Below are 14,612 nucleotides of genomic sequence, written 5' to 3'. Positions count from 1 at the left end.
TGTAGTAAATCTAAATATTTTCATATCTTTCCTCAGGGATAGAGGCTTACCAGGATCTCTTCAATGCCAATTACAACACAAAGAAAAGAAGCTAAGTGCTTCACAAATGGCAGGTAATGAGAATCATCCTCAAAATTGAAGCATAGATAACAGCTCCTTAATATGTCTGATCCTTTCTTCTCTAAGAAAGATCTGAGATTTCACAGGTTGTCTACACCACCATCATTTGAGAGAAAGGGAAAAAAGCTTATATTTTTGTGAGACAGGAGGGAAATTGCTTTTAAATGGACATCTCCCTAGAATTTAGGCAGTGCTGGTCAAATAATTGTATTCAAAGAACTTGTGGGTGTGGAAAAGAACAAATGCAAAAATAACAAAAATAACAAAAGAACAAATATAAATCAAGTAATAAAGAACACAAACACAGCTACAGTCCTAGGATTTCTCAAAGAAAAAAGTATAATGATAAAATGAGCTACACTGGCTAAAGTTTATTCATCCAAACAACAAATATTTATTTAATGCCAAAAATGTACTAGGCGTGGGAAACATAACAAAACAAGTTAGACATGGTAGGACCTGATAGGAAGTCTAACAGGGAAGACAGGCTGTTAAACCATGAACTTGCTGGGCACAGTGGCTCACACCTGTAATTCCAGCACTTTGGGAGCCTGAGGCAGGCCAGGCCGATCACCTGAGGTCAGGAGTTCAAGACCAGCTTGGCCAATATGGTGAAACCCTGTCTCTACTAAAAATACAAAACTTAGCTGGGCGTGGTGGTGGACACCTGTAATCCCAGCTATTTGGGAGGCTGAGGCAGGGAGAATTGCTTGAACCTGGGAAGCGGAAGTTGAAGTGAGCAGAGATCACACCGCTGCACTCAAGCCTGGCCGACAAAGCGAGACTCCATCTCAGAAAAAAAGCCATGAACTTGCTGAATAAATCATTTAAATTACAATATAACACAAGTTATGATAGGAAAAGTATAGAGTGTTATAGGAGCTTAAAGGAAAGCCTCCTAATTTACTCTTGTGAGGGAAGAAGGGGAGTCCCAGAGAAGGCTGAATGGCGACTAGGAGTAAATCAGGCAAATAGTGCTGAGAGGAGTGTTCTAGGAACAGAAATCTAAAAAGAACAGAATCTACAAAGGCCAGAGAAAAGGGAAAACATGATGCACTAGAAAAATTCAAAGAAGTCAAGTGTGGCTATGTTTGGGTTGCGTCTGGTTTCTGGAGAGGCTGATGCTTTATTCCACTAAATTTAGAACCAATTTAGAAATTGACCCAGGAGACAGAAATGAATCAAAGAATCAATCGACTTTGACCAGCCCTGAGAGGGGCAGTCCCTCCAGGGCCAGCAAGGCCGCAGATAACAAAATATCAAATATGGAAACTAGAAAATGTGTTCCTTACAGTGCTTAATCCTCACAACTTTCCTATGAGAGGTTAATTTGTTCATTCTACAAATATTTATTGAATACTTCGAGATCCCTAGCATCTCCCATCCTCACTGTCAATAGGTCTCCTTACTTTCCTGAAGAAAACTGAAGTAATCAGAGTAGAATGTCCATAGACTCTCACTTCCATGTCTACCTCCTTACCAGCATCTGTATCCATATACTCTGTCTTCCAACAACTTCTTCTATTTGAGGCATAAAAATTAATAATACAGAATTGATTATAACCCAAAGTATAAAATAAACATCCATGAATCCACACTCATAGAAATAAATGACTAATCTTGGCTCACTACAAGCTCTACCTCCCGGTTCACACCATTCTCCTGCCTCAGCCTCCCGAGTAGCTGGGACTACAGGCGCCCGCCACCACGCCCGGCTAATTTTTTTGTATTTTTAGTAGAGACGGGGTTTCACCGTGTTAGCCAGGATGGTCTTGATCTCCTGACCGCGTGATCCGCCCGCCTTGGCCTCCCAAAGTGCTGGGATTACAGGCAGGAGCCACCGCTCCCAGCCATAAATGACTAAATTTTTAATAGGAAGAAGAGACAAATGGCAGAGGTAGCAATAGCTGGAGAGGGAAATGGGGTCACAATGTACTTTTTAAGGGAGAAATAGCAAAAGTTTATACAACAATAGGATTGATATAATAGAAAATGAAAAAATGATATTTCCCTTACCTAAGGGGGGACCCTTTCTTAGGTAAATTCTTTGAATATGAGAGAGGGGATGAGTTCCAATCCACAAGGGAGGGATTGGCTCTGGACAAGAGCATACAGTTTATTTGCAGCACAGAGAGAAAGGAAGGTCATGCAGGTACAGGTGCTAATCAGGAAACAGACACAAAGGTGGGAGTGTGTAGGAATTCCATTTCTCTTCTTCTTTCTAATCATCCACCCAGAATTACTTTTTCTTTTTTCCATGGTATGTATCACCTTCTAAAATGGCATCTAATTTACCTATTTATTACATTTATATGAAGGCACAGATCTTTGTCTATTTAGTGCGCTAATATATCCTAAGCACTTGGAGCAATGCCTGGTCCATGGAAAGCATGCAATCAATATTTGTTGACTGCCTACTAACAGGCAAGAGATAATGGGAAAAACAGAAACAAGTCAGAGATAGTTTGGTTCCAGCCCTAGAGAAGCCTACCTTTTATCAAGGAGAAAGATATTACCTTTTTACATTACACACTTACAGAGCAGGTATCATTATCTCTGTAGGAGATTAATCATTCTTATACATAGAGATGCTGAGACTTGAACATGATATGAAGTAAGTTTTATTCTGGTGTCATTTGGAATATATTTTGTTTCCAGTTTATTTCCTCATTCACTAATTTCAGAAAATACTTATCTAATTTTGGCCCCAGTTAGTGCCTTGACTATTTCTTTGAAAAACTTTGGATCCATATAAAACACATACACATATATATAATTTGGGTTCGATTTGACAAATTAGTTTTCTATTGCTACTGTAACAAATTGCCACACACATAACAGCTTAAAACAACACAAATTTATTATCTCACAGTTCTATAAGTCAGAAGTGCAGGTGGGCACAGCTGGTTTCTTTTCTCTGTGTCTTATAGGATTGAAATTAAGGTGTTGGCCAGCCTGGCCTCTTATTTAGGGGCTCTGGAGGAGAATCTGCTTCCAGTCTCATTCAGATTTTTGGCAGAATTCTGTTCTTTTCTCTTGTAGGGCTGACATTCCAGTTTCGCTGCTGTTTATCAGCCAGGAGCTTCTCAGCCTCTTTAGCAGGCAGAGAAGTTCCTGGCTGATAAACCAGCAATGGTGGGTGAGGTCTTTCTCATGCTCTAAATCTCTCTGATTTCTGCCACATCTCTCTGGCTTCTAGCTATATAAGGGATTATGTAATTAGATCAAGCCCAGAAGAATCTATCTTAATTATATGTACAAAGACCCTTTTGCCATGTAAGATAGCATATTCACAGGTTAAGGGATTACAGTGTGGATATCTTTGGAAGGCCATCTTACTTACCAACACTTGGTTTTGCAACAGTTAGTTCATTCCAGTTCAAGTTCCATGGAAGGATACTGTATAAGAAATGTCTATTAAGCACTCATTTTTTTCACAATCCCTTTTTTAGAACATGAACTCCAGTCAACTGTATTGTCTGTCCTAGTCCTATTAGTGTATATACTTCTTCTTGAATAACTGTCCTGAATAACTTAATCCTATTTCCCCAGCTTTCCAAGATGCCTACAACTTCTTCAACAAGGACAAAACTGGCTGTATTGATTTCCATGGACTGATGTGCACTGTAGCTAAGCTGGGAATGAATCTAACCAAGCATGATGTCTATAATGAATTGAAATGTGCTGATATTGATCGTGAGTCATTTGGCTTCTCATTGCTTTTCCCATAAAAGATTTTTGTGAATATATAGTTTTCTTTTTTTTTTTTTTTTTTTTTTGAGACGGAGTCTCGCTGTCTCCCAGGCGGGAGTGCAGTGGCCGGATCTCAGCTCACTGCAAGCTCCGCCTCCCAGGTTCACGCCATTCTCCTGCCTCAGCCTCCCGAGTAGCTGGGACTACAGGCGCGCGCCATCTCGCCCGGCTTTTTTTTTTTTTTTTTTTTTTTTTTTGTATTTTTTAGTAGAGACGGGGTTTCACCGGGTTAGCCAGGATGGTCTCAACCTCCTGACCTCGTGATCCACGCGTCTCGGCCTCCCAAAGTGCTGGGATTACAGGCTTGAGCCACCGTGCCTGGCGAATATATAGTTTTCTTTTAATGACTGTATAAGCATGAGAAACCTTATTTACTTGCCCCATATATATATATATTTGTATATTTGCATATTTGTATATGTTTGTAGACTATATATTTGAATACTATATACAAATATGCATATATGTATATATCCATATATCTATGTATACACACACATATGTATCCTTAAAGAGACACACACATATGTGTGTGTGTGTCTGTGTGCGTATGGTGTATGTCCCTTTAAGGAGATCAGTGAGGTATGTGTACAAGTTGTGAAATCAAATTAATCCTAGAAAATGGACTATTTGAAAAACGCTGTGTAGAAGCCAAGAGTGATTGTCTGATTTCAATATCAAATTCAGGTTACCTGTCCTGATGTACATGGAAGCTGTACATGGAGGGTGCCCTGAAATAACAGATACAAAAGCAGTAACAATGTTAATAATGACTTATTACCAAGAGAATTTAAGCCTTTTGTTTCTATTTGAATCAAAATAGAACAAATCTTTCTTTTTCCATCAAGTCCTACCTACATTGAATTTTAAATGCCATAGCACTTTTGTTGGTATTTTTAAAGCATACAGGTAATGTTTTTAGTGAATATACTGACCAAATTATTAGTAGCCCAAACTGATATGCTGTGTGAAAAATATATTCAGCATATTATCTCCTCTCACCTCTCTCCACCCAACTGTCAGTGCCCCATTCAATCAACATCAGTTCCACCTGTCATTCAATGTCACTTAAGGTGTCACTTGCTTCTACTAACCGTGTCAAATTTTTCTATTATTTCATGGAAACACACACATACCCCTCTAATAATACTCATCATTCTTCAATTTTAGAGGAAATGGAATACAGCTTGGGGATGTTAAAATAGGAATAATAGGGGCGTTTATAGCATGGGAAGACAGGGCAGATTCCTTGCAAACATGGCCAGGCTCTGAGAAAAGAGCAGGCAGACAGACTGCAATGGCTGGGTGCTCCTGACTGGATGTTTACAACCACTGTTGCTTCTATGGGCTGTGGAGGACTTATGTAATGGTGCTAAGACCACTTCAAGAAGACCAGGGCTCACCTGAGCATATTTCCAATGCTCTTTTTTTGCTCAATTCAAATGCTCTTTTTTTAATATTAAATCATCCGAGTGTTTTAATTTTTACATTTAATATATACTCTGATAATTAAAATACATCTTATCATTGTCCTGAGTCTCAGATTTTTGTTGCAGGAGATGGGAAGGTGAACTTCTCAGACTTTATCAAGGTGCTAACAGATAAGAATCTCTTCCTCAAGGCAGTGGGTGAGTAGAGACGTTATGAACAGAAGGCAGTTGGGCAGCTACAACTCACTGCACAGTAAACGTCATTCACAGGCTTCCAGTTGGGAGACAGGTCAGGAAGGTGTAGTCTGGGATGTGAGTTACTTTTGAACTGCTTCTCCAGAACAGTATTTGCTAAACAAATTGGTACAGTGTTAACTACATCAGGCAGGCACTTGCACTGTCCAAATGCCTCCTGCAGGAGGCACTGCCCTTTGGTCTCCAGTGAGAACACTGAGTGAGTGACTGGTATAGAAAAATTTGGCTGCCTTCTATAATGTCTGAATTCTTTTTTTTTTTTTTTTTTTTTGAGACGGAGTCTTGCTCCGTCGTCCAGGCTGGAGTGCAGTGGTGCGATCTCGGTGCACTGCAAGCTCTGCCTCCCGGGTTCATGCCATTCTCCTGCCTCAGCCTCCCAGTAGCTGGCACTACAGGCGCCCGCCACCACACTCGGCTAATTTTTTGTATTTTTAGTAGAGATGGGGTTTCACAGCATTAGCCAGGATGGTCTCGATCTCCTGACCTCGTGATCCACCTACCTCGGCCTCCCAAAGTGCTGGGATTACAGGCGTGAGTCACTGCGCCTGGCCTATAATGTCTGAATTATTTACCAAGTGTATGCACTACTTTGAGTAGTATTGCTTTTATTTTTAAAAAAAATTTTTTTTCATAAAAAGAAAAATGCACTCTCTCATGTAAATCTAGAGTGTCGATAATTTACTGTTCTTGAAAAAATAGCTTCCTCACACTGATGAAGCCTCTACCCTCAGTGCTAGGGCTGGAGAGTCTGCTGTAGGTTAGAAAGCATTAGTTAAGGTGTCACATGCTTCCACTAACTAATAGAAAATAATTTTTCTGTTATTTCTCCCCCAAAGTTATAAATGATGTGTAGGTGTAGTTGAAATATTGTCATTAATCCTCTCATGGTTTGTTCCAGGCTGCCTTGGAAAAGCTAATCATTATTCACGTTTTCTAGGATAAACATTCCAAATTCCAAATACTGTATACAGTTTTGAAAATATATTCATTCATAAGCTATGAACTGTTCTTAGGATAAAGAGAAGTTATTTCTTACAAGTAGTACTATAGTAATGGGAGTTTGCCTAGAACCAGGAAATAATCATTAACACAAAATTCATGTTTGTGTTAAAAATATTACTACATTTGCTTAGACGTTATTGAACTAAAAGTATTTTTTAACATTCCATTTTATTCTGTCTGCTCAGTAACCAAAATGGCCTTTCTACCAAATAGAACAGACTTTTAATGTTTTACTGTACCTCTAGTTCCTGACTTGATATTATTATTATAAATAATCAGTAAAGACGTGGTTGATTTCTAATTTCAGAAGGTATTTAAAAATCTATCTTTTGTTTTCCCTCCATAGTTCCAGAAAAGGAGACCTGTTTAGATTTAGCTGGCAACCCAGGAATCCTATTGTTTGAAATCCTATCAAAGCTTCTAGAGACTTCAGCCCTACCCAAAAAGTCTATACTAGAAATAGTAAGGTAAGTGGGAAGGAAAGGAGCAAAAACAGCCTTCTCAGAAGCACTATGAAGATATTAACATGGCAGTCACCTCTCACTAACATCCAACTCCACAGGGTCTGGTCCAAAACTAAGGAGAAGAAGGTATCTGGGTAAATGCCCTTGTGCTACAACGTGAGACCTTATTCCCTCATCTCCACAATCCTGCCCAGTTCTAAAACTGCAAGGCTGACCTCAAACCACCTCAGGGCCCCACTGAGGACCTAAGACAACCAAGAAATTTTAGCCTCCTCTATCTCAGGCCAAAGAATCCCAGCAGAACAAGACTTTTCCAGGAATAATTTTGGGTGGGCTTAGAAATCTAGTTTGGAATATAAGATGCTCTTGTTCATGCTGAAACTACCAGGGGCTCTTGAGATGAGGTACAGCAAATTCAGACCTCTGAAAGTGGCCTTTGGACTAGAGCAGAGCCAAAATTAGACTTGAGACTAAAGGATGAGGAAACATTCTCATCCTTTAAACCTTTAATTCTCATCCTTTAAATAAATAACACACACCAACTGTGTTATTTATTCCAGCAAGTAGTGCTGAAAGTAAATCACTTCAATCTATTTTTATCATTGTCTTATAGAAATTAAACAAATGTTGCTATTATCAGTCTTTTTCAACTCATACTCCTTCAAAGCATTCCAGTCTCCACCTAGAGAGACTTAAGAGTATAGAATACCACCAACAATGTAAAAATCTTCTTCTGCCCCTCAATAGGTAGTCTCTTTATACTCTCCTATCTCTCTGTCAGATGTAGAATAAAGGATGCACAAAATTCTACTTTTCATTCCAACTCAAAGACACTTAGTAAAGCCTAATGTTAGTACACAAATTCGATATTTGGTTTAACTTCTCGATCTCAGTTTCCTCATCTATGAAAAGGGAATGATAATACCTACCTTATAGGACAATTGTGGGACTGATGTGTGACAATACATGTGAAGTGCTTAGCATATTATAGGAGCTCAAAAAATGTTAGCTATTATTATTGTGTGGAAGTAACTAGACTAAGCACACACATATTATCTTGAAAACTGAAGCTTCAGCTGGGCGGTGACTCACGCCTGTAATCCCAGCACTTTGGGAGGCTGAGGCAGGCGAATCACAAGGTCAGGAGTTTGAGACCAGCCTGGCCAACATGGTGAAACCCTGTCTCTACTAAAAATACAAAAATTAGCCGGACGTAGTGGTGGGCGCCTGTAATCTCAGCTACTCGGGAGGCCAAGGCAGGAAAATAGCTTGAACCTGGGATGCGGAGGTTGCAGTGAGCCGAGATCACTCCACTGCACTGCAGCCTGGGCAACAGAGTAAGACTCTATCTCAAAAAAAAATAAAAAAGAAAAAAGAAAGAAAATTGAAGCTTCTATAGCCAAGCACCATGGCGCGTACCTGTAATCTCAGCCACTCGGGGGCTGAGATGGGAGGATGACTTAAGACCAGAAGCTCCATACTAGCCTGGGCAACATAGCAAGACCCCCAACTCTACAAAATTTAAAAAATTAACTAGGCATGGTGGCGAATACCTGTAGTCCAAGCTATTCAAGAAGTTCATTTGAGCCCAGGAATTTGAGGTCACAGTAAGCTATGATTGTGCCACTGCACTCCAACCTGGGCAACAGAGTGAGACCTTCCTCTAAAAAAAAATAAAAATAAATTTTTTTAAAAAGAATATACATATTATCTAATTTAATCCTCACCTCCCTAATGAGTATATACTATGATCACTCCCACTTTACAGATGAAAAAGCTGCAGCACAGGTCAGTTAAATAACTTGCCCAAGAGGGAGTTGTACCTATATTTTAGCACAGTCTGATTCCAGAACTCATGCTCTTATCTATCTCCCTATACTGCCTCTCACACCCAGTAAGTGCTTAGGAAATGTTAGCTGATGGTGGCATTTTTATTGTCATTGTGGCACAGCTGTTACTTATCTGGTTATCTTATCTGGTTATTATTTATCTGGTCATCTTGCTATTGCCTGATACCTAAGGAGATTAAAAATGTTTAAGACATAGTATTTAACGTATAAATGGAGACATTCTGAGAGGCTAAGGTGCATAGATCACTTGAGCCCATGAGTTTGAGACCAGCCTGGGCAACCTGGTGAAACCCCGTGTCTACAAAAAGTAGCTCTTTCTTTTTTTTTTTAAATTAGCTCTTTCACTCAGGCCTGTGGTGACAACAGGATGGGCAAGTATCATGGACTTCATGCTGCTAGGAAGCCCCATAGTCACTGACGAGACCAGAAGCGGCATGATAAACAGTACAAGAAAGCCCATTTGGGCGCAGCCCTGAAGGCCAGCTCTTTTGAGGGTTGCATGAGAGGTGCTTCTCATGCAAAAGGAATTGTGCTGGAAAAAGTAGGGGTTGAAGCCAAACAGCCAAATTCTGCCATCAGGAAGTGTGCCAGCATCCAGCTGATCAAGAATAGCAAGAAAATCACAGCCTTTGTACCCAATGGTGGTTGCTTGAACTTTATTGAGAAAAACAGTAAAGTTCTTGTTGCTGGATTTGCTTAAAAAGGTCATGCTGGGCTGGGCACAGTGGCTCACGCTTGTAATCCCAGCACTTTGGGAGGCCAAGGCGGGTGGATCATGAGGTCAGGAGTTCGAGACCAGCCTGGCCAACATAGTGAAACCCCAGCTCTACTAAAAATTTTTCAAAATTAGCTAGGCATGGTGGCAGGCGCCTGTAATCCCAGCTACTCAGGAGGCTGAGGCAGGAGAATCGCTTGAACCTGGGAGGCAGAGGTTGCGTTGAGCCGAGATCATGCCACTACACTTCAGCCTGGGCAATGAGAGCGAGACTCCATCTCAGAAAAAAAAAAAAAAAAAGGTGATATTCCTGGAGTCTGCTTTAAGGTTGTCAGAGTACCCAATGTCTCTCTTTTGGCCCTATACAAAGGCACAAAGGAAAGACCAAGATCATAAACTTGAATGGTGAAAACACTGTAGTGATGGGCTAGGTGTGGTGGCTCACGTCTGTAATTCCAACACTTTGGGAGGCCAAGGCAGGTGGATTGCTTGAGGCCAGGAGTTCAAGACCAGCCTGGGCAACATGGTGAAACCCCATCTCTACTGAAAATTAAAAAATTTGCTGGGTGTGGTACTGTGTGCTTATAATCCCAGCTACTCAGGAGGCCAAGGCACAAGCATCACTTGAATCTGGGAGGTAGAGGTTGCAGTGAGTCGAGATCGCACCACTGCACTCCAGCCTGGATGACAGACTGAGACTTAGTCTCAAAAATAAAGGAAAAAAAAACCGTAGCGGTAAATTTTTGTATGCAAAACACAACAAAAAATTAGCCACCATGGTGGCACACACCTGTTGTCTCAGCTACTTAAAGGGCTAAAGCAGGAGGATTGCTTGAGCCTGGGGGTCAAGGCTACAGTGAGCCATGCTCACCCCACTGCACTCCAGCCTGGGTGACAAAATGAGACCCTGTCTCAAAAGAAAGAAAGAAAGAAAATAATAATTATATGTGTATACATAGACACACACACACATATATGGAGAGAAAAGTCAGAAATATGTGGATATTTAAATAAATATACAGAAGTAAATTAATTCAAAATATGTTAAATAAATGTCAAATAAGTGGCAAAGATAATTCATTTAATTTCCTGAGAAAGCAAGTCTTGATTTGGTTAATGGTAGAATTTGATAGGTATTCACATAGTTGATACCATTTATTGAACATATATTAAATGCAAAGCTCTGAGCAAGCACTTTACATACATTAATTTTTCCCTGGCTAATAACTGGTCTCCCTGCTTGCACCTTTGACTGCTGCTCCCCTGCTCTGCCTGCTGAACAGCCTACTCACAACACTCCCTGTGCCTAGCTGACTCCTTGACTCCTACAGCACCAAATGAGTCTTCCAAACACTGCAGATCATATCACTCCTCCACTCAAAACCTTCAAAACCCTCCCATTTCCCTCAGAGTAAAAGCCAAAGTCTTTTTTTCTTTTTTTCTTTTTTGAGACAGGGTCTTGCAGTGGCACCATGATGGTTCACTGAAGCCTCAACCTCCCGGGTTTAAGTGATCCTCCCATCTCAGCCTCCCAAATAGCTGGGATTACAGGTGTGCACCATCACACCTGGCTAATTTTTCTATTTTTCGTGGAGATAGGTATTCACTATGTTGCCCAGGCTGGTCTCAAACTCCTGGGTTCAAGAGATCTGCTCACCTCAGCCTCCCAAAGTGCTAGGATTATAGGAGTGAGTCACCGCCTGGCCCCAAGCCAAAGCCTTTACAATGACATATTGGCCCACTATGTGCACTGCATTCCCCTTTGACCTCTTTGACTTTGTCTCTGTTACTCTGCTCTAGCCATGCTGGCCTCCTTACTCTTCCTCATATACATCAAACACGCTCCCACCTCAAGGCCTTTGTTGCACTTGCTTTTCCCTCTATCTGGATACTTTTCCCCTGGGTAGACCATGACTTACTCAACTCACTCTCACTATCTTTGGGTCTTTGTTCAAATGTCATCTCAGCAAAGCCTTCTCTAACCACCCTGTTTAAAACTGCAACCCTCCTACCACTCCCTGTCCCCACTTCTCTGCTTTATTTTTCTTCATACTATTTATCACCTTTTAATATGCAACACAATTTACTTAATCATTTTATTAACTGTATTCTCGTGCTATAATGTAAGTTCCTTGAGAACAGGAATTATTTTTTGTGTGTTTTATTCACTGCTATCTTCTCAGTATCTATTATAGGAAAATGCTTGATATACACCAAGAGCTCAGTAATTATTTGCTGAATGACCTCCATTTAATAGCCTAATCAAACCAGTGAGGTAGGTCCTGATACCTCCATTTGCATACAGGCAAGGAGAAAGAGGCACAGAGAAGATCACACTGGGATCTCCAGCCCAGATCTTCCCTCTAGGGTTTCCATCTGCCTACTGGGCATCTCCATTTGTAAGCCCCACAGCCACTTCAAACCAAAAAGGTAAAAACTTAATTTATCTATTTGTCCACACATACTTCTTTTTTTTCTTATTTTTTAAAATTATACTTTAAGTTCTAGGGTACATGTGCACAACATGCAGGTTTGTTACATATGTATACGTGTGCCATGTTGGTGTGCTGCACCCATTAACTCGTCATTTACATTAGGTATATCTCCTAATGCTATCCCTCCCCTTTCCCCCCACCCCACAACAGGCCCCAGTGTGTGATGTTCCCCACCCTGTGTCCAAGTCTTCTCATTGTTCAGTTCCCACCTATGAGTGAGAACATGCAGTGTTTGGTTTTCTGTCCTTGCGATAGTTTGCTCAGAATTATGGTTTCCAGCTTCATCCATGTCCCTACAAAGGACATGAACTCATCCTTTTCTATGGCTGCATAGTATTCCATGGTGTATATGTGCCACATTTTCTTAATCCAGTCTATCATTGATGGACATTTGGGTTGGTTCCAAGTCTTGGCTATTGTGAATAGTGCCAGATAAACATATGTGTGCATGTGTCTTTATAGCAGCATGATTTATAATCCCTTGGGTATATACACAGTAATGGGATGTCTGGGTCAAATGGTATTTCTAGTTCTAGATCCTTGAGGAATTGCCACACTGTCTTCCACAATGGTTGAACTAGTTTACAGTCCCACCAACAGTGTAAAAGTGTTCCTATTTCTCCACATCCTCTCCCGCACCTGTTGTTTCCTGACTTTTTAGTGATCGCCATTCTAACTGGCATGAGATGGTATCTCATTGTGGTTTTCATTTGCATTTCTCTGATGACCAGTGATGATGAGCATTTTTTCATGTGTCTATTGGCTGCATAAATGTCTTCTTTTGAGAAATGTCTGTTCATATCCTTCATCCACTTTTTGATGGAGTTGTTTGATTTATTTCTTGTAAATTTGTTTCTTTGTAGATTCTGGATATTAGCCGTTTGTCAGATGGGTAGATTGCAAAAATGTTCTCCATTCTGTAGGAGGCCTGTTTACTCTGTTGGTAGTTTCTTTTACTGTGCACAAGCTCTTTAGTTTAATTATATCCCATTTCTCAATTTTGGCTTTTGTTGCCATTGCTTTTGGTGTTTTAGACATGAAGTCCTTGCCCATGCCTATGTCCTGAATGGTATTGCCTAGGTTTTCTTCAAGGGTTTTTATGGTTTTAGGTCTGACATTTAAGTCTTTAATCCATCTTGAATTAATTTTTGTATAAGGTGTAAGGAAGGAATCCAGTTTCAGCTTTCTACATATGTCTAGCCAGTTTTCCCAGCACCGTTTATTAAATAGGGAATCCTTTACCCATTTCTTATTTTTGTCAGGTTTGTCAAAGATCAGATGGTTGTAGATGTGTGGTATTATTTCTGAGAGCTCTGTTCTGTTCCATTGGTCTATATCTCTGTTTTGGTACCAGTGCCATGCTGTTTTGGTTACTGTAGCCTTGTAGTGTAGTTTGAAGTCAGGTAGCCTGATGCCTCCAGCTTTGTTCTTTTGGTTTAGGATTGTCTTGGCAATGTGGGCTTTTTTTTGGTTCTATACTTTGAAGTAGTTTTTTCCAATTCTGTGAAGAAAGTCATTGGTAGCTTGATGGGGATGCCATTGAATCTATAAATTACCTTGGGCAGTATGGCCATTTTCATGATATTGATTCTTCCTTTCCAGGAGCATGGAATGTTCTTCCATTTGTTTGTGTCCTCTTTTATTTCGAGGAGCAGTGGTTTGTAATTCTCCTTCAAGAGGTCCTTCACATCCCTGGTAAGTTGGATTCCTAGGTATTTTATTCTCTTTGAAGCAATCGTGAATGGGAGTTCACTCATGATTTGGCTCTCTGTTTGTCTGTTATTGGTGTATAGGAATGGTTGTGATTTTTGCACATTAATTTTGTATCCTGAGACTTTGCTGAAGTTGCTTATCAGCTTAAGGAGATTTTGGGCTGAGATGATGGGGTTTTCTAAATATACAATCATGTCATCTGCAAACAGGGACAATTTGACATCCTTTTTTCCTAATTGAATACCCTTTATTTATTTCTCCTGCCTGATTGCCCTGGCCAGAACTTCCAACACTATGTTGAATAGGAATGGTGAGAGAGGGCATCCCTGTCTTGTGCTAGTTTTCAAAGGGAATGCTTCCAGTTTTTACTCATTCGGTATGGTATTGGCTGTGGGTTTATCATAAATAGCTCTTATTATTTTGAGATACATCCCATCAATACCTAATTTATTGAGAGTTTTTACCATGAAGGGCAGTTGAATTTTGTCAAAGGCCTTTTCTGCATCTATTGAGATAATCATGTGGTTTTTATCTTTGGTTCTGTTTATATGATGGATTACATTTATTGATTTGCATATGTTGAACTAGCCTTGCATCCCAGGGATGAAGCCCACTTGATCATGGTGGATAAGCTTTTTGATGTGCTGCTGGATTCGGTTTCCCAGTATTTTATTGAGGATTTTTGCATCGATATTCATGAGGGATATTGGTCTAAAATTCTCTTTTTTTGTTATGTCTCTGCCAGGCTTTGGTATCAGGATGATGCTGGCCTCATAAAATGAGTGAGGAAGGATTCCCTCTTTTTCTATTGGTTG

General features: G+C 40.3%; 1 protein-coding gene and 1 pseudogene across 2 annotated transcripts in view; both read left to right on the top strand.

The window, feature by feature from the left end:
* Nucleotides 1-14,612, top strand: part of EFCAB3 (EF-hand calcium binding domain 3) — a 160,773-nt gene that overhangs the window by 128,089 nt on the left and 18,072 nt on the right. For both annotated transcript variants that reach the window (XM_073005148.1, XM_073005149.1), the window contains 4 exons: nt 37-113; nt 3,673-3,816; nt 5,430-5,501; nt 6,907-7,027. In XM_073005148.1, the coding sequence (XP_072861249.1) occupies nt 37-113; nt 3,673-3,816; nt 5,430-5,501; nt 6,907-7,027 (414 nt within the window). The remainder of the gene's footprint in view (nt 1-36; nt 114-3,672; nt 3,817-5,429; nt 5,502-6,906; nt 7,028-14,612) is intronic.
* On the top strand, nt 9,242-9,985 carry LOC103243283 (small ribosomal subunit protein uS12-like; annotated as a pseudogene).

Source organism: Chlorocebus sabaeus, chromosome 16 (assembly GCF_047675955.1).
Source record: "Chlorocebus sabaeus isolate Y175 chromosome 16, mChlSab1.0.hap1, whole genome shotgun sequence".
NCBI lineage: Eukaryota > Metazoa > Chordata > Mammalia > Primates > Cercopithecidae > Chlorocebus > Chlorocebus sabaeus.
The sequence above is the reverse complement of the archived record's forward strand: the minus strand, read 5'-3'. Positions and strand labels throughout refer to the sequence as shown.